The following is a 24,703-nucleotide window of genomic DNA, read 5'->3' on the forward strand; positions in this document are numbered from 1 at the left end:
ACTGGCAGCCCGCTGGGTTTGCAACTGCACCACCCTCCTGTCTAGAAGTGAAATAGGATCACTACCTTTCTCCCATTTAAATACTATTTCTACTGGGGCGCCTGGGTGGCTCAGTCGGTTAAGCGTCCGACTTCAGCTCAGGTCACGATCTCGCGGTCCGTGAGTTCGAGCCCCGCGTCGGGCTCTGTGCTGACTGCTCAGAGCCTGGAGCCTGTTTCAGATTGTGTCTCCCTCTCTCTCTGACCCTCCCCCGTTCATGCTCTGTCTCTCTCTGTCTCAAAAATAAATAAGCGTTAAATACTATTTCTACTTAGCAGGAAAAGAATCCAAACTGGTTCTTGTCAGGAAACTGTATCTTAAAACAAATTAAGGAGCCTCCGAAATCTTACCTCAGTAGTTATATCAATCAACACTTGTCTTAGTATTAACTAAACGTCTAGTGAAACAGACCAAATAAAATTATAAATCAGAATCCTTTCCTTATAGGAACTGCTAGAGTTCACAGCTACATACCCAAAGGCACCGTGGTTACTTTTTCTTGCCTCTGCACTCAAGATTCCTCTAGTGAAAACACCCTTCCCTTAAGATCTTGTTCAAATGACGCCCTCATTTCTTTCCTAGTGTTCTTGTGTACCTTTACTCACTCTTTTATAACACCACGTTGTTTTAATCTTTTTTCCCCTTTTAATCTTCTCAAATAGACTGAAAGCTCTCTGGAAGGAAGTTAATTTGTGTTCTACAGAAGCCACTGTCCTCAGGGTCTAGGTGCTAACTATCACACAGGAAGTACTCAAAAAACCTACCAGGAGGAACACAGGAATACGAGATATTGAAGATCACTTTTCCTTTTACACTTAGCTGGCATTTCTCCCTCCAGCCTGCTCACATTCACAAATCAAATCCCCACTCAAGGTATTGGTCCTGAGAATCAAGGATACAATCTGGTAAGGATACAAGATTCTTAGGATATCTTGACAATAGCCAAAATTCCTTTAAGAGAGGACCTAAAAATACTACAATGGGCATCTGATGAAATAAAAGTTGAGAAGTGGCCAGAGACTCCTCTATGGAGGCTGGCGGAGGTCAGGTCTAGAAATGGGGACGTGTCGCCTGCATGGAGACAGAGGTGATCATTAAAGTACACAGGGGAGACATCTAGGAAGGCTGGGGAGTGGCGACACCCAGAATGAGCACATGGCAGAGGACTGAAGGGCTGATTAAAAGACGACACCACCCACTAGTATTTTAAGCTCCACAGGGGAAAGGATCTTGCAACTGTTCACTGTGACACTCCTAGTGAATGGTCCGTAGCAAGCACTCAACACGCTGTCTGAATGAAAGAGTTACATCTGTGGCAGAATCACAGAGGAAAAACTTGGAGGAGAAACCCAGTGGTACTATCGGCCACGTGTGAGTGTGTACACCAAGAGAAAGTTGTCAGGTCTAGAACACAGAGGATCAACCTCTGTCCAAAGGCAAAGGGAACGCCTAAGCTGACAGCTATGTTAAGAGGTGCAGAGGAGGAGAGGGAAAAAAATGAACTGAGGACTAATGGATAGGTTTGACAATAGAAGCGTGTTTTAGAGTTGTTGGCCATGAAAAGACAGCCACAGGATCAAAAAATAAAGCAACAACAAAAAAAGCAAATGAAAAAAACAGAGGCAACCAATTTTAACCCCAAGAAAAATAGAAAACTCAATAAAGGAAACATTATTGTAGTATATTATCTTCCCTAGCAGTGAACATTTACATAAATCATAACAAAAACTTTAAAAACAGATTTAACAAAATCACGTATCAAAAAGGTGAGTGTGTATGGGTAAGACGTAGATCCCCATCTACTATAAGAGAAAACTAAAATAATTATTGAAACTAATAACTCAAGCATAAGTATGTGTTAATAAATGTGGAGATAAGTACTAGAAAGAAGACAGAGAGAGAGTCGAGTTGTCTCTGGAGAACAGAGGAAGAAGGTGAAGAAGGGGGCTTCAGACCGCGGTTTAAAGAATTACCCACCCCCCCCCCCAAAAAAAATTACAAATAAGCATTTTGGCACAAATTGATTTTTAAAACTATGGCTGAAAATTCCTTTGATAAGAATTAGCATTCATTTTACTAAGCAGTTCCTGCCGTGAGTTTTAAGGATGACCTGTTCCCTCTAGTCTAGAAGTTACTTATTTTTGAAAGCACCTTTGTCCCTACAGAGGGTAACAGCCGGAAGAAACATTACTGCAGCTGCACTGTGGTGTGCAAGAAACCTACCCACAGGATACGTCCATAAAAAGAGTTGAGCTAAAATATATCTGACCACACACGCACTGGGGATGAGTCTTCCTGAGCCCTTGGCCTCCACAGCACAGGCTGGGAACAAAGCAGAGTAGGCCCTCGGGTCCTAGGCCCCTCCAGGGGGAGCTCAGTGCTGTGAACTTAAGGAGGCCAAATCACAGAAGGCTCTTGTGCTCTTGTAATAGTACTCTGAGAACGGACTCTTAAAATCACACTGTGAGGCAGTTACCAAGTAATTTCTAAATACAGAGGCTTGACAAGTGTCCCACAGCACACAGAAGGAAGTGTGGAGGGTGGGAACTTCTTACTGAAACCTGATAACATGCGAACCACTGTGACGGGCTCGCTGCACACTGTACCCAACCTGATTCTCCCATTAGCCACGTAAGGCATCCACTGTTCACCAAGAAAACTGAAGTTCCACACGTTCAAGACATTTGCTCAAAATCAGAGACCTACCTGGTAGAACTGGAATTAAAACTCAAGGGGTGGGGGAATCAAACCTAAGTTTGATCAAGATTCTAGATCCAACTAGAATCGGTCGGATATGTTAGAACCGGTTAATGATGCCACAGCATACAGTCAGCAAAATCTACATGGTCAAAACCTACAGGATAAATAACCTATTTTTTTCAACAAATGAGCAGCAAGTAAAAGTAAAGGGGGAGGAAGGAGAGAGAAGTTATAGATTGAAAGAGATTTAAGTAACCTATCAACCAGCTGCAATAAACAGATTTTACATGGAACTCAAAACAACTGAAGGTTTTTGACACATCCAGAGAAATTTGAACAATGACTGGATACCTAATAATGTTAATTTTTAAGGTGTGATAATGATATTTTGATTGTGTTTTTCAAAAAAGAGTCTTTATCTTTTAAAGGTAAACACTGAAATAGTTCTGGATTTAAAGAAAGTGAAACTTTCCTTGGAATTTGCTTCATAACAGTCTGGGAGAGAGGGAGTGGGCAGGGTGGGATGAAACAAGACTGGGCGGCACTGACAGTTACTGAAGTGGAGTGATGGGTAAGCATGGGCTCGTTAAAATACAATCGCTAATATTATACGTGTTTGATGTTCATAATAAAAGGGGAAAAAAATCCAGGGAACTGTGATGGGCTCCAGTGAACATGCGTATGTTAGTAAACTAAGCGATCATCATGCGTGCAGGGTGGCACAGGGAAGGCCTACTGTGGCCATAATGAGAAACATCCCTGGGTGTGCTTCCCACACCCTACCCACGTGGGCATCGCTGTCTAGGGCAAAACTCTTACGCACCATTTGCATACAGCAGGGAGAGGTTCTGAACAAAGGGCATCAGGTTTTAGCTTCTGCCAAATAGAACTTCCCCGTGAACACCCCACTTCCATTCGAACAGTCCAACCCACCCCATTTCAAAACCCGGTAAAATTTCAAACTACCCACCCAAACAAGCAGACACCACAAAAAATATGAAGGGCCAAAAAAACCAAGAAAGGGATAAGGAAAGTATAAATAACAGGGGAGCCACAAAGCCCTATCACCTCCCACCCAAGTGATGAGTGGGCTGTGGGATGACCAGGGACAAGCATCTGCTAGCCAAGTTCCTTTTACTGGTCCCAGGACGGTGGCAGGGACACTGCTCCCAGGACCAACCCACCCCCAGGCCACAGGAGCTGTCCTTTTCACTTCTCATCTGGGCTCCCTGGGAGCTCAGCAAAGGTGTCAGGCACCAATGGAGCAGTGAAGATGCTAGAAGAGCTTAAAGATGAAAGACCCTTTCTTTCTTGTGGTCGCTGGTTTTGGGGGGAAGCTCATTCATTTTTCCCTGACAGTACAGCATCCTCTATTTAGCGTGAGGAATGAGATTCAGAAATAGAAAGCACTAACTGTGCGGTCTCCTCAGAGTAATTTTACCTAAGCGTAACCTACAATTAGAGGAGTTTGTGGACAGCTGCATGGATCTTCCTGGCCATCTAAAGGGGGAAGGGGCTAGACTCAGGGTGAGGCCACATTCACCCATGTGACCTGTGCCCAGCTGGAGAGGAAATCAGGGAGGGGCGCTGGAACACACGTTTCACACCTAGCCATCTCGCTCTCCACGTGACATTCGTTACCCTCTATATCCTCACGGGTAAACCAGAACTTCCCTGCTTCTTTTTTGACACATTTTTTTAAAAGTAGGCTCCACACCCAACGTGGGGCTCAAACTCATGACCCCAAGATGGAGTTACATGATCCACTGAATGAAGCAGCCACGAGCCCCTACAACTTCCCTGCTGCTAATCTCTTTCTTTTCATTCAGTTCCTCCTGATCAGCAAATACCTTTGTCTATTTATCTTCACCCTGACAAACTCCTTAGCTCTCTGCCATCATAAACCATCCAATTTCCACAAGCTAAACTCTTCATTCTCTTATCAAGGGAAGAAGTAGTCAGGAGGTGTGACCCCACCAAGAAGACCAATGAGCACCTTTCGGGTGATTGCATAGTGTCCTTTGAGCTCGTGCAGGGCCCACTTGATGTCCTGACTGCTGAGCATTTTGAAGTCGGCCATCAGGAGGTCAGCAGCTTGGATGAAGCAGCGCTGGTCAAGAGGAGCCAATTTAGAATAGTCAAAAAAGTCTAGTTTAGGCAACTGAAACGAGAGAGAGGCATAATGTTAGGAGAACAGAAGTGCATTTCCCATGTGGCACAAATCACTTTAAGAACTGCTTATTACAAGGGGCGCCCGGGTGGCTCGGTCGGTTAAGCATCCAACTTCAGCTCAGGTCATGATCTCGCAGTTCGTGGGTTCGAGCCCCATGTCGGGTTCTGTGCTGACAGCTCAGAGCCTGGAACCTGTTTCGGATTCTGTGTCTCCCTCTTTCTCTGCCCCTCCCCCACTCACGCTCTGTTCCTCTCTGTCTCAAAAATAAACGTTAAAAAGAATTAAAAAAAAAAAAGAACTGTTTATTACAAAATAGAATACTCTCACTTGTACTGATAATCACTCTATGGGGGTTACCAGCCCTGCACAGAGATGAAGAAATTGATGGTTCAGAGATGCTAAATAAGCTGCCTAGAGTCCGGTGACTAGTTTTACCAGCCAGAACTAGTAAAAAAAGTATAGCTATGGATTTGAAACCAATCTGTCAGTCATCTTCTTTCCACAAAATATTCAGAAAAAACTAGTACTTCTGTTACACAATATGTAGAAGAGTCAAAACAAGGTGTGGAGAGTAGGACTGAGCAGCCATGAAGCAGTTCTGTTCTAGACTTTCCTTTCCACCTGACACATTAAATACCAGTTAGGATTACAAATAAAAATGATGATTAAGATTTTAGCAAATCAGACTGTTTATACCATGATACAGGATTTAGTTATATAGGTACATGCACTGTATATAAATCTCACATCAAAAGAAAAACTATAACCAGACAATGAACTCTAGGCAATGAAACGCATGCTTAAGTATGTATGGAGAAGTGGGGCGCCTGGGTGGCTCAGCTGGTTAAGCGTCCGACTTGGGCTCAGGTCACGATCTCACGGCTTGTGAGTTCGAGCCCCGTGTCGGGATCTGTGCTGACAGCTCAGAGCCCGGAGCCTCTTCAGATTCTGTGTCTTTCTCTCTCTCTCTGCCCCTCCCCCACTCATACTCTTTCTCTCAAAAATAAAAAAACATTAAAAAAAATAAAAAAGTGCTTGGATCATTTAAAAAAGTGTGTATGGAGCAGTGTTGATGTTTTTGTGATTTACTTTGAAGTGCATCATAATGAAATGAAATATAAGAGAGATGTACTGACAGACAACTGGATATATCATTCTATGGGGTGGATATTATAAAGTGGATATGATAAAATGTTAACTTTTACTAGTACTGCTGGTACTTGGGTATAGAGGTGATCCATGTAAAATTCATTTGGCTTTACTTACCATATGTTTGAAAATTTTCATAATAAACTATTGAAAGAAAAAAAAGAAATGAAAAATCTTGGCCAATTCTGGTTTCATTTTAAAAACTTGCTTTGTAAGACTAAAGATATGGAGGGTTTAACTTTTGTGGGAAAAAGATGGAGTTACAGTAAAAGAAGTTAAATACAGAAGCCAAAGTGGCTCAGGATAGAAATCCCACTGAAGGAGAAGTATATTCTGAAATCCTGTTTTGCAGGCTGGTCTTTAAGGATGTGTTCTGACCAAGCACTTTCTTCCCACAAAAATGAAAACAGCAGAGCACTTCCAGGTAGAGACTGCAAAACAAAGAGCACGACACTTGCCTTGGTCTCATCTTGGCTGGCAAGCAGGCTGCTACTGGGGTTGATAATGACTCTGTCTTCCCTCTTTGGATAATCTGGATTTTCCAGAAGAAAATTACAAAGTCTGCAAAAATAAATAACATTATTTTCATAGCGCTTCCAAATCCTACACTGCCCATTGATTCAAATACAACGTTCGAAAAATAATGTGCCTTGTCATACACTATGATTGGCTTAAGAAATTAAAATGTTTGTGGATCAGAAAAATGAAACAAAAAAGATACACTTACTTTCTACTTTTTGCTTCTAACTTTAAAAAGCAATAAGCATACTAAAAACGCACACTTCTCTGAAGTTTTCTATTAGTCAATGTAATGAAGCCACCGAAATTCTTACTGGTTGAACTGGATGGAGCTGGAGAATCTAGATGAAGAGGATCTACCGTTTGTCAGAAAACTCTAACAAATAAAGGATGGGAAAACGTATTCACATTCACAATTAAAACCAGTTTGCTGGGAGCCTGGGTGGTTCAGTCGGTTGAGCGTCCGACTCTTGATTTCGGCTCAGGTCATATTCTCAGGGTTGTGGGATCGAGACCTTTGTCAGGTTCTGTACTCAGCGTGGAGCCTGCTTGGGATTCTCTCTCTCTCTCTCTCTCTCTCTCTCTCTCTCTCTCTCTGCCCCTCACTGCTTGCATTCTCTCTCTCTCACTAAAATAAAACAAAGGACAAAAACCAACTTGCTAAGTAAATAAATGGAAAAATTAACCTTCTATTAATATATTTTTTTAACCCTATGGCAATATAAATCCCCATGAGCAATTTGAGTGACATTCAGTTTACACAGCTAACTGCAAGGCTGAAGGAACAGGCCATGTCTGCTTAAGAATGGACTGTCTTTTGGCTAAAATGAACAAATCAGGTGACTATAGATGCTGGCGAGGATGTGGAGAAATGGGAACCCTCTTGCACTGTTGGTGGGAATGCAAACTGGTGCAGCTGCTCTGGAAAACACAATGGAGCTTCCTCAAAAAATTAAAAATGGGTCAGACACAGCACTGCTAGGAATTTATCCAAGGGATCCAGGAGTACTGATGCACAGGGGCACATGTACCACAATGTTTACAGCAGCACTTTCAACAATAGCTAAATTATGGAAAGAGCCTAAATGTCCATCATCTGGTGAATGGATAAATAAGATATGGTTTATAGATACAATGGAGTGCTACTTGGCACTGACAACGAATAAAATCCTGCCATTTGCAGCAACGTGGATGGAACTGGAGAGTATTATGCTAAGTGAAATAAGTCAGTCAGAGAAAGACAGATATATGTGGAAGTTGAGAAACTTAACAGAAGACCAGGGGGGAGGGGAAGGGGCAAAAATTACAGAGGGAGGAAGGCAAACCGTAAGAGACTCTTAAATACAGAGAACAAACTGAGGGTGGATGGGGGGGTGGGGGGGAGGGGAGAGCGGGTGATGGGCACTGAGGAGGGCACCTGTTGGGATGAGCACTGGGTGTTGTATGGAAACCAATTTGACAATAAATTATGTTAAAAAAAAAAAAAAAGGATGGACTCTCTTCATACCAAACCCACAGCCTTGTCCTTTCATCACTCATGAAATGCTTTAAAGGTAAGGAATATAAATAACACACGCTGATGTATCATTGCCCAGATTTAACAAATGTTAACCAGCAAGGTTCTTCACCCCGAAACAACCCAATATGGCAACAAACTGAGCTCCTGGGACGATTCCACAGTGACAGCAACAGCCTGGGCGGCACGCAGCACAAGCCGCTGCAGTAGCAGGGAAGCTTACGGGCCACGTAAGGGCCACGGGGCTTCCCTGCGGGATGGCTCCTCCATCCTTTTCCCCTCCCTTGCTCCTGCAGGTTCTTAGGATGACTCCGCTCCATGATTCTCAACTCTCTTCTTTCCAGGTCTCTCCTGCCCCGTGTTGTCTCCAATACTGGAGCCTTTACTTGTTAAGATAGGTAGCGAGTAGGTAAATAAGACAGGAAGAGGACAGAGGAAAAGCACTCCCCTCCAGCATCTCTTCTCACCCACGGGCCAGTGTTGGGGAACCGAGCAATGGCGAGGCATGCTTCTTCTGCAACCCCGAGGAGCCTCAGTATCGGCCCGATTGCAAAGCCCCCTCCTTAGCCTACTCAAGGACCTGGTCAGCACTGGTCGGCATCCCTCCACATCTTCTTCTTCACCATCACTTCAGGAACCCCATGTGCTTACCATATCCAAGCTCTCTTGGTGATCACCATGCCCAGTCTACTGGAACATAGTGCCAGAGGCCCAGAGAGGGAAAATCCTCTTCCTGCACCACAGCTGTAGCAAGGAGAGGCACCCCAGGTCAAGAACTCTGAGCACATTTTCCTTTGAAAACACAGTCACTAACGGCGATTCTCTTTTCTGGTATGAAGTGATGAGCACTACGGGTTATACAGATCTTGGCAGGCTGACCTGAGGATTAGCCATCACCAAGAATCACTCAGTATCTACGGGGAAAGGCCTCAAGGTCTAAACTCTGTTCACGTGCACATCTGGACATACTAGAACCCAGAAGTGGAACAGCTCCTCCATTTCAAACATGCCTGTTCGTAATGTTTTGGTAAGTGTGGCTACTACAACCCAACAAACTGCCAGGTATCAGGAATTTGGGGAAAGATAAAAAGGTCACACAGTGAAGAAGCTTCTTTGATAGACTAGTTATCCACGAGTGAAGCCAATGGTCTCCAAGTGGGATGCATGAAAGATGATCTGCTAGGGTACTGGAAGAAACTACAACAACTCCTGTTTTTTAAAGTCTCACCCTTAAAAACGTTTTCTATTTTTACGTATTTTCTAAAGTGTGAAATACAGAATTACAGTATAGGACACAGAGGTAGAATGGGAAGTATACTTTCTGGAAAACAAAACAAAAAACCTCCCTACCATAATTTAGGGGGTTCTTCTCTGACCCATTCACCTTGTATTTTTTTTTTTTATTTTTTTTTTCAACATTTATTTATTTTTGGGACAGAGAGAGACAGAGCATGAACGGGGGAGGGGCAGACAGAGAGGGAGACACAGAATCGGAAACAGGCTCCAGGCTCTGAGCCATCAGCCCAGAGCCCAACGCGGGGCTTGAACTCACGGACTGCGAGATCGTGACCTGGCCGAAGTCGGATGCTTAACCGACTGCGCCACCCAGGCGCCCCTCACCTTGTATTTTTTATTATTATTTTTAAACGTTTATTTATTTTTGAGAGAGAAAGAGACAGATTGCGAGCAGGGGAGGGGCAGAGAGAGAGACACACAGAATCTGAAGCAGGCTCCAGGCTCTGAGCTGTCAGCACAGAGCCCAACGTGGGGCTCGAAATCACAAGCCAAGAGATCATGACCTGAGCTGAAGTCACTTAACTAACTGTGCCCACCCAGGCACCTCTCATTTTGTATTTCAACATCTTCAAAAGATCACATACTGAAATGCTGCAAGATACGGAATTCCACAAGGCAGAACTCAAGAGGCTCTCATTGTTACATGTTTATGTTCCCATCTTTTTTTGTAATTTTTTAAAAAGTTTTACTTATTTTTTCAGACAGCATGAGTGGGGGAGGGGCAGAGAGAGAAGGAGATACAGAATCCTAAGCAGGCTCCAGGCTCTGAGCTGTCAGCCTGGAGCCTGACACGGGGCTCGAACCAACAGACTGTGAGATCATGACCTGAGCTGAAGTCGGATGCTCAACTGACTGAGCCACCCAGGCGTCCCAAAAATTTCAGAAACAAAAATTCCTGCTTGAAAATACCAGTAGCCTAGAGGATGGTGAAGAAGGCTAAATCTGGTGAGGAATGGAGCATGGGAGGCATGTAGAAGCAGGTTCAAAGGTGCATTATTTGTGAAAATCAAAAAGTGGAAACAACTCAACCGTCTATCAAAAGAAGAGGGAAGGCGTGCCTGGGTGGCTTAGTCAGCTGAACGTCCGACTTCAGCTCAGGTCATGAGCTCATGGCTTGGGAGTTCGAGCCCCGCATCGGGCTCTGTGCTGACAGTGCAGAGTCTGGAGCCTGCTCGCGTACACTCACTCTCTCTCTCTCTCTCTCAAATATAAACATTTAAAAAAAAGTAGAAGGAAAAATTACAGTATTTTGATACAAATAGATACCACATGGCAATGAAAATGAATGAATTATACTTACACAGGGCACAGAAGAACCCCAGAAACAGAATGCTGAGTGAAAGAAGGCAGTCACAAAAGAACAGAGACAATGTGAAATCTTCACAAAATCTTCAGTGTTCACAGATGGTGGCAACATTCACATTTTTGAGGACTTCTGGGTGGTAGTTACATGCATGCTTGATTTGTGATAAATTAAGCAGCTATCTTTACTTTGTCCATTTTTCCGTATCAGTATTGCAGTCCACAATAAAAAAGGTTTGAAAAATGCTGAATATTAAAAAAGAACTTGCAAAGTACATCAAATTATAGTTAGGAGTTCCTAGGAGTCCAAACCTAAGCGGAAGTAAAACCCCAGAGAAGTGAGCTAAACACAGAGGCAAGACCGCCCAGAGTGCACTCATCGATCCTAAAAGACTCGAGGCCTTAGTTCCCAGGGCGCACAAGGTTAAGAGACAAAGCTCACAAAGCACAAGGAAAAGCAAGCCTGAACACTGACGATGAATGGATGGAGAGGAAAACCAAACTCCCTGTGAGAACTGGTGAAGACCACCCAGTCCTAACCCAGGACTAAATGCTGACTCTCTGGATGATCCTGCAGACAGCCCTGCAGACAACAACCTGAAATATAAAGTGGTACTAGACGAACACCACCCCTGGGCACATGAGGAAAGACACAGCAAATCCTCCCCTGAAGGAAGAGTTTCTATCAAGACCTCAAAAAATGAGCTCACAATCAAAATTTACAAGAAACACAAGGAAACAGGACACCAAGAGAGCCGGCAGAAACAACAGAATGAGATTCATAAGAACTTGACATCAGAATGATCACACTCGGAACACAAGCTACGTTTATTCGCTGTGTTTGAAGAACTAAATGAATTAAAAATACAGGTAAAAAATAACACTAGAAAAATGTTAAGGAGAATTCTAAGGATGCCAGAATGAAAAAAATATAGGAACCGGAACCAGAAACATAGTGTATGAGTGTAAAGGCAGATTACACGCCATTAAAAAGACACTTAGTGAGCTGGAAGACATCCCTGAAGAGATCATCCAGAGTGTATCAATCACAGAGACAAAGAGATGGTGTTAAGAGCCACAGAGCGCGGGGGAGAGCGTTAAAGCAGAGGGGAGAAAGAGAACAGGATCTGAACAGACAACGGCTACCAAATTTCCAGAACCAAGGAACATCATCCATCTATGGCCTACAACAGTCTGCATTCTAACTGTACTGCCTCAATGCATGAAGCACAAAGTAACTATCAAACATTTCTTACTTCACTCAATCAATAGTTTTCATTAATAGTAACATTGGTACTACAATTTTACCTTATTTTATGTATACTGTAGGACAAAGAAAATATATTAATGTTATTAGAAATTGACGTTTTAGTGGAAGAACACATAAATGTAAAATTTAGAAAGACCAAGAAAAAAAAACCTTAAAATGTTAAATCTGGATGGGAAATTATGAATATAAGTCCATGATTTAAAATGCCTTGTCCAGGGGCGCCTGGGTGGCACAGTCGGTTGGGCGTCCGACTTCAGCCAGGTCATGATCTCGCGGTACGGGAGTTCGAGCCCCGCGTCGGGCTCTGGGCTGATGGCTCAGAGCCTGGAGCCTGTTTCCGATTCTGTGTCTCCCTCTCTGTCTGCCCCTCCCCCGTTCATGCTCTGTCTCTCTCTGTCCCAAAAATAAAATAAACGTTGAAAAAAAAATTAAAAAAAAAAAAATAAATAAAATGCCTTGTCTGTCCCCTGAAATAGCCTACAAGTGATGACATGGTAGTGGCAATGAGGAGCAGGTCTAGTCCTCAGATATGAGTTTATAGGATCAACCCTTACTCTATGGAACCTAGGTTTCTTGGAGAAACGACAAGATTCCAGGTTTAGGACAGAAAAGTTCAAGGTAAGCAAAGGCAACTCGGTATTTTAGAAAGTAAGGACGCCAGCTCAGACTAATAAGGACCACGCCAAAAAGACACAGATGCATCTTAAGAGGCTCCTACTGGTCAAACTTAGGATAATTCTGTATCAAACACAAAAAGGTTGTAACTGATTGTAAAACACCACTTCTGTAAAACCTTTAACTCCATAGTAACTCTAAAAAAGAGCAAGAGGAAGTAAAGGGGCAAGATGTTCCTTAAGCAGATAACAATCCATGTGGCAGATGTTATCGATGCTCGCTGTACAGTCTTTTAACCTATGTTAAAAAATACTAGGGGGGCTGGGGCGCCTGGGTGGCGCAGTCGGTTAAGCGTCCGACTTCAGCCAGGTCACGATCTCGCGGTCTGTGAGTTCGAGCTCCACGTCGGGCTCTGGGCTGATGGCTCAGAGCCTGGAGCCTGTTTCCGATTCTGTGTCTCCCTCTCTCTCTGCCCTTCCCCCGTTCATGCTCTGGCTCTCTCTGTCCCAAAAATAAATAAACGTTAAAAAAAAAAAATTAAAAAAAAAAAATACTAGGGGGAAAAGTCAATGTCATTAAAAAAAAGTAAGTGGCGGGACGCCTGGGTGGCTCAGTCGGTTAAGTGGCCAACTTCGGCTCAGGTCATGATCTCGCGGTCCATGAGTTCGAGCCCCGCGTCGGGCTCTGTGCTAACAGCTCGGAGCCTGGAGCCTGTTTCAGATTCTGTGTCTCCCCCTCTCTGACCCTCCCCTGTTCATGCTCTGTCTGTCTCAAAAATAAATAAACGTTAAAAAAAAAATTTTTTTTTAAAAGTAAGTGGGGGACTGTTCTAGATTAAACAGCTAAAGAGATAAATACATGATGAAAACCTTGACTCAATCCTGGTTTAAAAACTGGTCACAGCGCTGCCGCTGGACAGAGGGCAATAGGGTGGCCACTGGCACCAATAGTGTCTTTGTACAAATTAGGAATAAGCATCTCCTCTAGGCTGCTGACCTGGGAAACGGGGCTCTTTCCTCTCGGCCATGGCAGGGAACAGCTCCCAGCTGCACCCTTGCCTGAGTGAGTACCACGGTAGAAGCTATAATCTCTGAGGGCGGAGGTTTTGGTACACTCCCCCTTCTGTGTTAATTAGCTGAAAATTTTATTAGTTTCAATATTCTACCGTTCTTCATTAACTTGTAACTGTTTTACCTCCGCACGCTGTAAGGAGGGGAAAGAATGTGAAAGGAAAGAGACTTACTTTTCATTTTGTATTCTTTGGGACACTGCTATTTTTATTTATTTAAAAAAAATTTTATTCTTCCCCCTCCAACCAGAACATTTATATTTTTACAAAATCACAGTTCACATTTTTATGATAAAGGGACTAAAGAAACACTTCTTTGCATTTTCCCAAATAGAGAAAGTGGTTGCAGAACACTGGTACAACCACAGGGAAGAAAATGTCTTTTAACAACCTGACCAAAATACAACCTCGACCAAAATGAGTTATCAATGCTCAGAATTAATGAAACACCTTCATTCCACAGCCATGCAGGATTCAGTAAAACCCAGAAAACAGTCTGTATGGGACAAAAATGAGAACTCTTCATATAGGATTATTAAAAACGACAAAATGCTAAGTGAAATAAGCCAGTCACAAAAAGACAAATACTGTGTTATGCTCCTAGTATCAAGTCCCTAGGGTAGTCAAATTCAGAGAGACAGAAAGTAGAAGTGTAGGTCCCAGGGCCTGGGGGGCGGAGGAGTGGTGGGAAAAAGAAGTTAATGTTAAAGGGGACAGAGTGTCAGCTTGGGAAAATGAAAATGTCTGGAGATGGTGTTGATGGTTGCGCAAAAATGTGAAGAAACTTAATGCCAATGGTCTATATACCTAAAAAATGATAAAAATGGTAGGTTTTCACATTACGTGTATTTTACCACAATAAGAAAAAAAAGGCATGGTAGTGTACTTACACATTCAAATCATAATAATTCTTCAAATGAATTATCTCCTCAACATACCCATTTGCAACATCTGGAAATCTTGCTTCCTAAAAAGGAATAAAGACATTATTCGTATTTTATCCACTACAACGGTTTCAAATTGCAATAACAGCCAGAGGGCAAAAAGTAAAATGACTGAAGATGACAAAAGGGCTGTAAAGCAGGTCTGTGCCCCGACTTCTCTGTCTACAGAGACTGTGGACTCTAGAGAGGCCCCTAGCAATTATCTGGTCCTCTGCCACTTTGCATAGCCATTCTTCACTCTTTCAAAAAACACTGAACATCTCAGCCCCGGCGAAGGCAATCCAAAGGGGAGTAAAGCACTACCCCTTAAGGTGCACGTGAGCTAGTGTGCCGGATGAAAACACCTGGGGGAAGGAGGGTTAAGGGCTTGTTCAAAGGCAAACAGCAGCTGAGCCAGAACACACAGCCCTGCATTACGTTCTACATCAAGGATATCCAACAGAACTCCATTCAATAATGGAAACGTTCTATTCTGTGCTTGCCACCATGGGAGCTATTCAGCCCCACGTGGCTATCATGCACACCGAATGTGACTAGTACCACTGGAAATGGAATTTCAGGTTCTATTTGTTAAGACATTTAATTTTTTTCTTTAACGTTTATTTATTTTTGAGACAGAGAGAGACAGAGCATGAACGGGAGAGGGTCAGAGAGGGAGGGAGACACAGAATCGGAAACAGGCTCCAGGCTCTGAGCTGTCAGCCCAGAGCCCGACGCGGGGCTCGAACTCACGGACCGCAAGATCATGACCTGAGCCGAAGTCGGATGCTTAACCGACTGGGCCACCCAGGAGCCCCTATTTGTTAAGACGTTTAAACTTAAACAGCCACACGAGGCTACCACATTAGACAGTGCACCTCTAGCCTGTTTTATGGGTCTGAATTAGAGTTAACTGAAAGCCTTTTTAAAACCAGGGGGATTGCTCTTATGACAGCACCACGGTACCCATGATCTGCTGCTAAAATCCCATAGGGCTTGTTGGGGGGGTTAAGGATAGATTAAGGGATCCTAATTTAATTTCTGTATCATCAGAGTTTCTCTTCTTCTGTTCTATATATCTAGCTGTATATCCCTTAAGAAAATGAAGCCCCCCGCCCCAACACAATGATTTTGAAGTAAAAGAAAATGCAGCTCATTTAGGGTCTATAATTATTTACTTAATAAAATAAAACTTACTGTTTCTTTCACTAAAAGTGCAACGAGTTCTTGATCTACCTCAGTAGCTTCATGCCCCCAAAGGTTTTCCAAATTGGGCTCCTGAGATCCTTGTAGTGGAAAGGCTGGCCCGGGCTCCTCATCATCTATTGCTAACTGCTGGTCTTCAAGCTCTCCTAGAGGATGGCCAGGCTGCGGAGAGGAGGGGCCCGGAATCCCATCCTGCTGGGGTTCTGGTCTCGGAAAAGCCGGCCTTGGAAAAGCCAGCCCTGGGGGCTCACGCTGATACAACAATGGGCCTGGTTCTGCTTCGCGCTGCCGCTCCTGAGGAACCACCTGGTTTGTTATCTCCCGGGGCTGCTGGTTTAGGGACTGGAAGTAACGATGGTCTAACCAGCAGCCTTCTTCGATGACCTGATCATCCAGGATACCAGGTGATTCTCCAAAGTTTGATAAAAGCTCTGTTTCTGAATCAGATGACTGGTTCTGAGAGTCCAAAGGATCGCCTTCTGGTAAAAGAAGGCCACGTTCTTCCAAGATAACGATTTTCTGCTCTGATCTGGGGTTGACAATGTCATTTGCTACTTGGTTATGACTTGGTCCAGGTTTGGGTTCTCTTTCTGTTTGGCCACTTGGCTTAATGAATTCAGAAACTCCAGGAGGCCCAAGATCCAGAAATTCACCGTAGTCATCTTCAGAATCATCCTGTGCCCCAGAATCAAACAATGAGCTGTTACACACTGAAAAATAGCCGTTCTTATCTGATTCAAAGGCTGCTCTAGACTTTTTAGGCCTTTCTTCTCCCAATCTTTTGAGATCTTGCCACTGGGCAGCTGGTTTGATGAGATTGGGTCGTGATGTCTGAGGTTTATTTGTCTAAAAAAAATTAAATTTTAATAATAATAATTCAATTTCTTTCCTATGTCTTTGTCTCCTTGTGTACTTATGTTGAGCTTCTGAGACAGGACAGGAAAGAAACAAAACCCCAAACACCCTAACCCACAAAACCTATTTTTCCCAATAGTGATCTTAACACCGAAATTTGATCACATTATAGTAATTCTAAGAATCAAAGTAGCCATTCATAGATTGGAACCTGAGTTATAGTTTGAATTATAATCTCACCTGAAACCACTAAAAAGTAGCTATGAAGTAGAGGAAGTAATGAAGGAATGACAACACAGTAGGAGTGTTCAATAAACATGAAAAGAATCTAAACTTCATTAGTTACTACCAAAATATAAATTAAAAAAGATCCCCCCCCCCATAAGACTGGCAAACTTTTTAGTTAGATAATATCAAGTACTGATAAGGATGTGGGAAAACTCTCGTGCTATTATGGTGAATTTAGGACAGCAATTTGGAATTATTTATTAAATTAAAAAATGTATATAGCCTTAGCAGCTTTAAGTGTAACCTTTTCCTATCTATCCCATGAACCCTTATGTATCTACAGGGGACATATAAAAAGATATTCACTGCCACATTGCTTATAACAAAAAGAAAAAAAAAACAACAAAAGCAGACATTCTAAAGTTTATGCCCAAGAAATTAAGTCAACTATTATCTATTCTACAAAATATTCTCCCAACTCCCCTCCCCCAAAAGAGGTAGCTCTGTATGTACTGAAATGAAAAGCTCACTAAGAAATGTCATTAAGTGAAAAAAGTTGTAAAACAACACAAACACAGAATGATTATTTTAAAAAATCAAAACACAAGACATAAACATAACCACTTCTAAAAGCATATATGTGTCACACACACACACACACACACACACACACACTCAAAGAAAATGATCTGGAAGAAAACATGTCAAACTGATAACAGCAATTCCTCAGGGAAATCTCTGGAGAGGAAGGGGCTGCTGAAAAGAGACTTTAGTTTACCTGGATTGTTTGAATTTCACGTGTTACTTGTAAATGTAAAAAATTGAAAAGGATGTCTATTTTTAAGGGAGCAGAATACAGATGCCTTTGACCCTTCTCTTCTCTGAAATCACCCTGTCCCAGGGAGGAGAATGAGACACAACTGAAAATGTCTGATGAAACCAGCAGACATCTGTAATCCCCAATCATAACATATATGAGGAGCAGAAAAATGCAGTGAGGGAAGCACAACCACAGATTTCAGGCAAAGCAGAGAAAGCATCAGAAAGGCAGAGATTTTTCCAAAAAAGGTGGTGTGCCCTGGAAGGGCAAAACCAATACCTTGTTTGGAACAAAGGGCACCTCTACCCCATTCGGCAGCGAGGAGTTTCTGAGGAGGTTGGACTGTACAAGGACAAACACCTCTGTTGAAAGGTAGGATATCAAAGAGACAGGATGGACAGAACTTTGAAATGGGCGTCTCTGGAATCAGCAATCTCTGCCAGGTGGTAAAAAGTGAAGGGTAAATAAACCTACGTGCATGTGCACAAACACCACCCTGCCTACACACACACACACACCCTCTGTTTTAAGAGGGAGAGCTCTTGCTAGCCAAGAACAGTGCCTGAGCCCCTTCCCAACACAATTGCCTACAAAGAGCTGGTTCTGGAAAACTTCAGCTTCATTCAAAATTGAGTAACAAAAATCAACTAGAAACTATATAAAGATACCCAACTTAAAAAAAAAAGAAATGGCAGATGAAGAACATAATTAGAAAATTAGTACTACATGGGCACCTGGGTGGCTCAGTTGGTTCCAAGTGTCTGACTTCGGCCTGGGTCATGATCTCACGGTTAGTGAGTTCAAGCCCCTGCATCAGGCTCGCTGCTGTCAGCACAGAGCCCACTTTGGATCCTCTTGTCTCCCTCTCTCTGCTCCCGCACGCTCTCCCTCTCTCTCTCGAAAATAAACATTTAAAAAATAAAATAAAGTAGTCAAAGAGAAAACAGTAAATTGAATGAGAAGTCAGAAGAAAACAGCCTAAATAAGGCACAGATACAAAATGATTGAAAATTAGGTAAGAAAACAGTAGAAATAAAGAATATAGCAGAAAAAAAGGTTTTACCATCTATGTAAGTGAGTTCTGAAAGAAAAGAGACATAAGCAGTATTTGGAAACAAAATACAAATATCCAAGGACAGTGCTTGATTTGTTTTAAAGACCTCAGCAGGATGAATTAAAAAACCCCAAACAACAGAAACCTAACAATAGCACCGCAAGACTTCAGAAATCAAATACAAGATAAATTCTTAAAAGCAGCAGCACATATTGCCTTCCAAAGATAAAGACTGACTTTTCAACATAAAAATGAAAGCCAGAAAACAATGGAATGTTATTCCATTGTTTTCTGACTTTCAGCTTTCTAGTGTTAAAGGCAAGTAACTGCCACAAAGAATTTTATATTCAATGAAAATATCAGATTTACTGTAAAGGAAATCCTAAACACTGTTCTTGAGATAGAAGAATAATCTGTTTGTAAGGCCAGAGATGCAGAAAGGAATGAAGAGCAACAAGAAAGGTAAATATTTGGAGAAGATGGAAGTGAATGCCGATTGTATAAAATCAAGAACGCATTGTGTAGGGTTTTAAAAATGTATACACAATTAAAGTATACTTAAAAAATATGTAAGTTGGGAGATGAGTAAGTAGAATTCAAGTGTTCTAAAGTCTTTACATTATCTAGGAAGACTTTAAAGCACTAATCTATATTAGCGCTGAGGCTTCTACCTGCCCTTAAAATAGATCATATGTTAGACGTGACACCAAAAACAATTGACAAAAGAATAAGCTGAATTTCATCAAAGTTTAAAACTGTTATAAAAGCTTCAAAGAAAAAAAAAAAGCTTCAAAGGACACTATCAAATAATAAAAAGACAATTCACAGAATGAGAGAAAATCAGGTATTTGATAAGGGTACAGTACCCAGAATATATAAAAATTCAATAATATAAAGATAACCCTTTTTAAAAATGGGCACGGGGTGGGGGGTGGCGGCACCTGGGTGGCTCAGTCAGTTAAGCGTTGGACTTCGGCTCAGGTCACGAACTCACAGTTGGTGGGTTCAAGCCTGACACTGGGGACTGTGCTGACAGCTCGAAGCCTGGTGCCTCCTTCGGATTCTGTGTCTCCTTCTCTCTCTCTGTCCCTCCCCTGCTTGTGCTCTTCCTCTCTCAAAAATAAATAAACATTAAAAAAATGGGCACAGGATCTGCATAAGCATTTCTCCAAAGTAGATAAACAAATGGCCAATAAGCACATCAAAAGAGGCTAAATATCATTAGCCCCAGGGAAATGCAAATCAAAAGTATGAGATACCACGTATAATGAAAAAGATCTATACTATACTAACAATTGTCTGAGAGAACATGGAGAAACTGGGAACTGTCATACGCCGCCAGAGGAATGTACAACAGTGCAGCTGCTCTGGAAGACAGTCTAGGAGAGCAAAGCACAGTTACCATATGATCCAGCAATTCCATTCCTAGGTGTATGATTTCTATGGTCTGAATGTCTGGGTCTCCCTTCTCCACCCTAACGAACCTGAACAAATGGGATCGGTGCCTTTATGGGAAAGGCTCCAGAGAGATCCCCTGCGTCTTCCACCACATGAAGCCACAGTGAGAAGTGCTACCTATGAACCAGAAAGAAGACCTTCACCAGAACACAACCATGCGGGAACCCTGATCCTGGACTTCCAGCCTCCATAACTGTGAGCATTAAATTTTTGGTGTTTATAAACTACCCAGTCAGTGGTATTTTATTATAGCAGCCAGAATGGACTAAGACAATCAAGAGAAACAAAAAGGTATGTCCACACAAAAACTGCTACGTGAATGTTCATGGCAGCATTATTCATAAGAGCAACAGGTGGAAGCATCCCAAATGTCCATCAATTGATGAATGGATAAACATGTGGTACATCCGCACAATGAAATATTATTCAGCAATAAAAAGGAATAAAGTACTGATTTATGGCAGATGAATCTTGAAGACATTATGCTAAATGAAAGCTGGTCACAAAGGATCACATATTGTACGATTCCATTCATATGAAATGTCCATAAGAAGCACGTATATAGAGACAGGAAATAAATCAGTGATTGCCTAGCGTGGCGGTGGGGAGGGAATTAGGATTCACTGCTAATGGGCACAGGGTTTCCTTTCGGGAGAATGAAAATGTCTTAAAATCGACTGTGTTGATCGGTACAAAACTCTGTAAATAAACTAACAACTACTGAACTGTACCCTTTTTTTTTTATAATGTTTATTCATTTTTTTGAGAGAGAGACACAGAGTGTGAATGGGGGAGGGGCAGAGAGAGAGGGAGACACAGAATCCGAAGCAGGCTCCAGGCTCTAAACTGGCAGCATAGAGCCTGACACAGGGCTCAAACTCACAATCTTTTTTTTTTTTTTAATTTTTTTTTTTAACGTTTATTTATCTTTGAGAGAGAGAGAGAGAGACAGAGCATGAACGGGGGAGGGTCAGAGAGAGGGAGACACAAAATCTGAAACAGGCTCCAGGCTCTGAGCTATCAGCACAGAGCCCGACGCGGGGCTCAAACTCACGGACCGTGAGATCATGACCTGAGCCGAAGTCGGCCGCTTAACTGACTGAGCCACCCAGGCGCCCCTCAAACTCACAATCTTGAGATCATGACCTGAGCCGAAATCGGAGGCTTAACTGACTGAGCTACCCAGGCGCCCCTGAACTGCACGCTTTAAACGGAAGAACTGTATGGTATGTGAGTTAGATCTCAAAAAAGTTGTTTAAAAAAAATTTTTTTTTTAATATTTGAGAGAGACAGAGACAGAGACAGAGCGTGAAGCAAGGGAGGGGCAGAGGGGAAAGAGAGACACAGAATCCGAAGCAGGCTCCAGGCCCTAGACCCTGAACTGTCAGCACAAAGCCCGACGTGGGGCTTGAACTCGCAAACTGTGAGATCGTGACCTGAGCTGAAGTTGGATGCTTAACTGCCTGAGCCACCCAGGCACCCCATCAAAAAACTTGTTGTTGTTGTTTCTTATTACTAAGTTTATTTATTTGAGAGAGAGAGCAAGCTGAGGAGGGGCAGAGAGAGGGAGGGGGAGAGAATCCCAAACAGGCTTCACACTGCTAGCGAGGAGCTCGAAGCGGGGCTCGAACTCACGAACTGTGAGATCATGACCCAAGCGGAAATCTAGAGTTGGATGCTTGACTGACTGAGCCACCCAGGCACCCAAAAAAGTTGTTTTAAAAAAGGAGAGAGAAAGATCCTATGTAGAAGTCCTGAAGAGAGCAATGTCTGCCAGCCTCCAGCTGCTCCAGTCCCCTGCTGCCCAGCTCCAGAACCATCTGACAACAGTCACATGAGCCAGAACCAACCAGCTGAGCCCTTCTCAAATTCCTGATCCACAGAAACAAACGACTGCAGCTGTCTTAAGCCATTAAGTTTTGAGGTGATACATTACATGGCAATAAGTAACCAGAATAATAATTAATATAAAAGGATAAAAGAAGAATGAATAACTCAAGAAGTTAGTAAAAGGACCATAAGATAAATGCTAAGGAAGTATGTTAAATATACTAAAGCAGAAGAAAAGCATTGAAGAGAAAAACAGAAACTGATTAGTAAGAAAACAAATGGTAGCACTATGAAATAAATCTCAAAGCAATTTCTTTGGTAAAAGAGTAAGGGAAGAGGGGAGGAAGGAAGATAATGGTTAGTTCATTAAATCAGGAAAAAGGGGATAAAACACAAGTACACAAAACAGAAAAGGAAAATGGAGATCAGAGGATGTAGAACCATAGATCAGAGGATGTAGAAAGAACAGGTTATTTTGTTTTACTAAATACACTAAAAAACCTTGAAGAAATTATTTTGTAGGAAAATATCCATTATTATACCAAAAAACTGGTATTAAAAGTAACAGAGAATATAGACATGTCAGTGACCACAGAGGAAGCTGAGATAGTTTCAAAGAACTGACCTCTAAGAAAAGCAACAGCCCCAAATGCCTGTATGATAAATTCAGGTAACTCCAATGTTATTTCAAATAGTGTAACAAAGCACAGAAGAACAAAGAAAACTTCTAAATTCTTTTCATGAAGTCAGAATCAATCACGTTTATAAAAAACCTGTCAAGGATAGCACAGGCACACACATACATCCATGGGCCAATCTCACTTATGAGATCTATGAAGAAAACCTTAAGTAAAATCTCATCAAATGGAATTCAAGAGCATACTACCATTACATTACAATACTATTCCGAAGTAGTCTATCCAGAGACAGCAGAATAATTTACCTTAACAGATGAAAGAAAATCCTATGATAATCTGCACAGATGCTGAAACAGAATTTGACAGAATTCTATATTCACTCATAATAAAAACTTAAAGAAGAGGGGCACCTGGGTGGCTCAGTTGGAGGAGCGCCCGACTTCAGCTCAGGTCATGATCTCATGGTTTGAGTTCGAGCCCGACATCGGGCTCTCTGCTGTCAGCACAGGTCCTGCTTAGGATCCTCTGTCACCCTTTCTCTCTGCCCCTCCCCCACTGACATTTTTTCTCTCTCTCTCAAAAATAAATAAGCATTAAAAAAAAAAAACAACCTTAAAATAGATGGCTCCTTCCTTAATGTACTTTAAAAATGGTATCTCAAGCAAAAACCACCATCACAATTAGCGAAGAAACATTGGAAGTATTCCCATTTAGAGGAACCTGGGTGGCTCAGTCAGTTAAGCATCTGCATGATCCCACAGTTCGTGAGTTCGAGCCCTGCATCAGGCTCTGTGCTGACAGCTCAGAGCCTGGAGCCTGCTTGGTATTCTGTGTCTCCCTCTCTCTCTGCCCCATCCGCACTCATGCTCTGTCTCTGTCTTAAAAATAAATAAAACATTAAAAAAAAATTTTTTTTAATGAATAGTAAAAAAAATTTTTGTAAATCAAAAGTAAAAAAAATAATTACTCCCATTTATGTCAGTTGGTATTTTTCTCATTCCTATTACCACTATTAAGGTATAATTTAATTAGGTAAGAGAAAAATATAAAAACTGGAAAGGGAGAAACTGCAAGTATCTTTATTTCCAGCTAGATCAGATGCCATCCCTTGAGAAGTTAATAGGGTCAACTGAAAAACAACTACAGACAATAAAAATAAGGTGACCTGAGTATGAAATTATCATAAAACCCAACAGACTCTTCAACTAAAAAAGAAAAATGGTTAAAAGGAACAGTGGGAAAAAAGATGCCATTTACAAAAGCGACAGAAAAGAGAAAATAACCAGAAAGAAACAACAAAAAATGTTTAAGATTTATAGTAAGAAAAATTCAGAACACTCTGGCTGAGGGATATAAAGGAAGTCCAGACCGAATGGAAGGAGAAAGTTAGAAAGGGTCAGTATTATAAAAATTGTTCTGTAAACTTAACAATAACATGTGTTCTGAATTTATCTACCTTTTGGAATTAGAAAAGCTGACCTCAAGATCTGTATAAAAATAGCACAAAAACATCCAGGATGATTCTGAAAAATGTAGAGTTACAAAGGGGAGATAAACACTACCTGATATTAAGACGCATGATAAGATTTAGTGATTACAACAATGCAGACTCATGCACAAATAGAGCCAATAGTGCAGAAGTCCGGAAACAGACCAAAACATACGGCCTCTAAAGCTATGGGGACACTGGGCGGGGTAAAAAGGTACTGCTCTCAGAGATGCAGGGTGACAGCACACATGCAGCGGCACAGGCTGCACGAGCGAGCGGTGCTCTCAGGTGTCCTACAAGGCCCTACCTCCCACTGCCCTGGGGCTGAAGAATCAGATCACTAACTTGCAATGATGCCTCATCAGGGTAAGTTTAAGAAAACTCACTTCCGTCAGGATGACATCATCATCCAGGTCCTCTTCGTCATGTTGCTGAGGAGCTGGGGTGACCAGCATGGGAACCCCTTCCTCATCAGAGGAGTCAGATATGGTGATGGGTCCATCTCTGAGATTGATCCAGTCTAAAAGGAGGCAGAGAACACGTTTACCAGGAGG

The 24,703-nt window shown here is 42.2% G+C and overlaps 1 protein-coding gene across 6 annotated transcripts in view; it reads right to left on the reverse strand.

The window, feature by feature from the left end:
* RNF216 (ring finger protein 216) overlaps positions 1 to 24,703 on the reverse strand; it is a 146,381-nt gene that overhangs the window by 103,242 nt on the left and 18,436 nt on the right. For 4 of the 6 annotated variants that reach the window (XM_045048237.1, XM_045048235.1, XM_045048236.1 and 1 more), the window contains exons 3-7: positions 24,536 to 24,669; positions 15,769 to 16,623; positions 14,539 to 14,615; positions 6,520 to 6,622; positions 4,736 to 4,900 (exon numbers count right to left, since the gene is read on the reverse strand). In XM_045048237.1, coding sequence (XP_044904172.1) covers positions 4,736 to 4,900; positions 6,520 to 6,622; positions 14,539 to 14,615; positions 15,769 to 16,623; positions 24,536 to 24,669 — 1,334 coding nt within the window. The remainder of the gene's footprint in view (positions 1 to 4,735; positions 4,901 to 6,519; positions 6,623 to 14,538; positions 14,616 to 15,768; positions 16,624 to 24,535; positions 24,670 to 24,703) is intronic. The other 2 variants (XM_045048239.1, XM_045048238.1) reach the window with 1 other exon arrangement.

The sequence above is a fragment of the Felis catus genome, chromosome E3 (assembly GCF_018350175.1).
Source record: "Felis catus isolate Fca126 chromosome E3, F.catus_Fca126_mat1.0, whole genome shotgun sequence".
NCBI lineage: Eukaryota > Metazoa > Chordata > Mammalia > Carnivora > Felidae > Felis > Felis catus.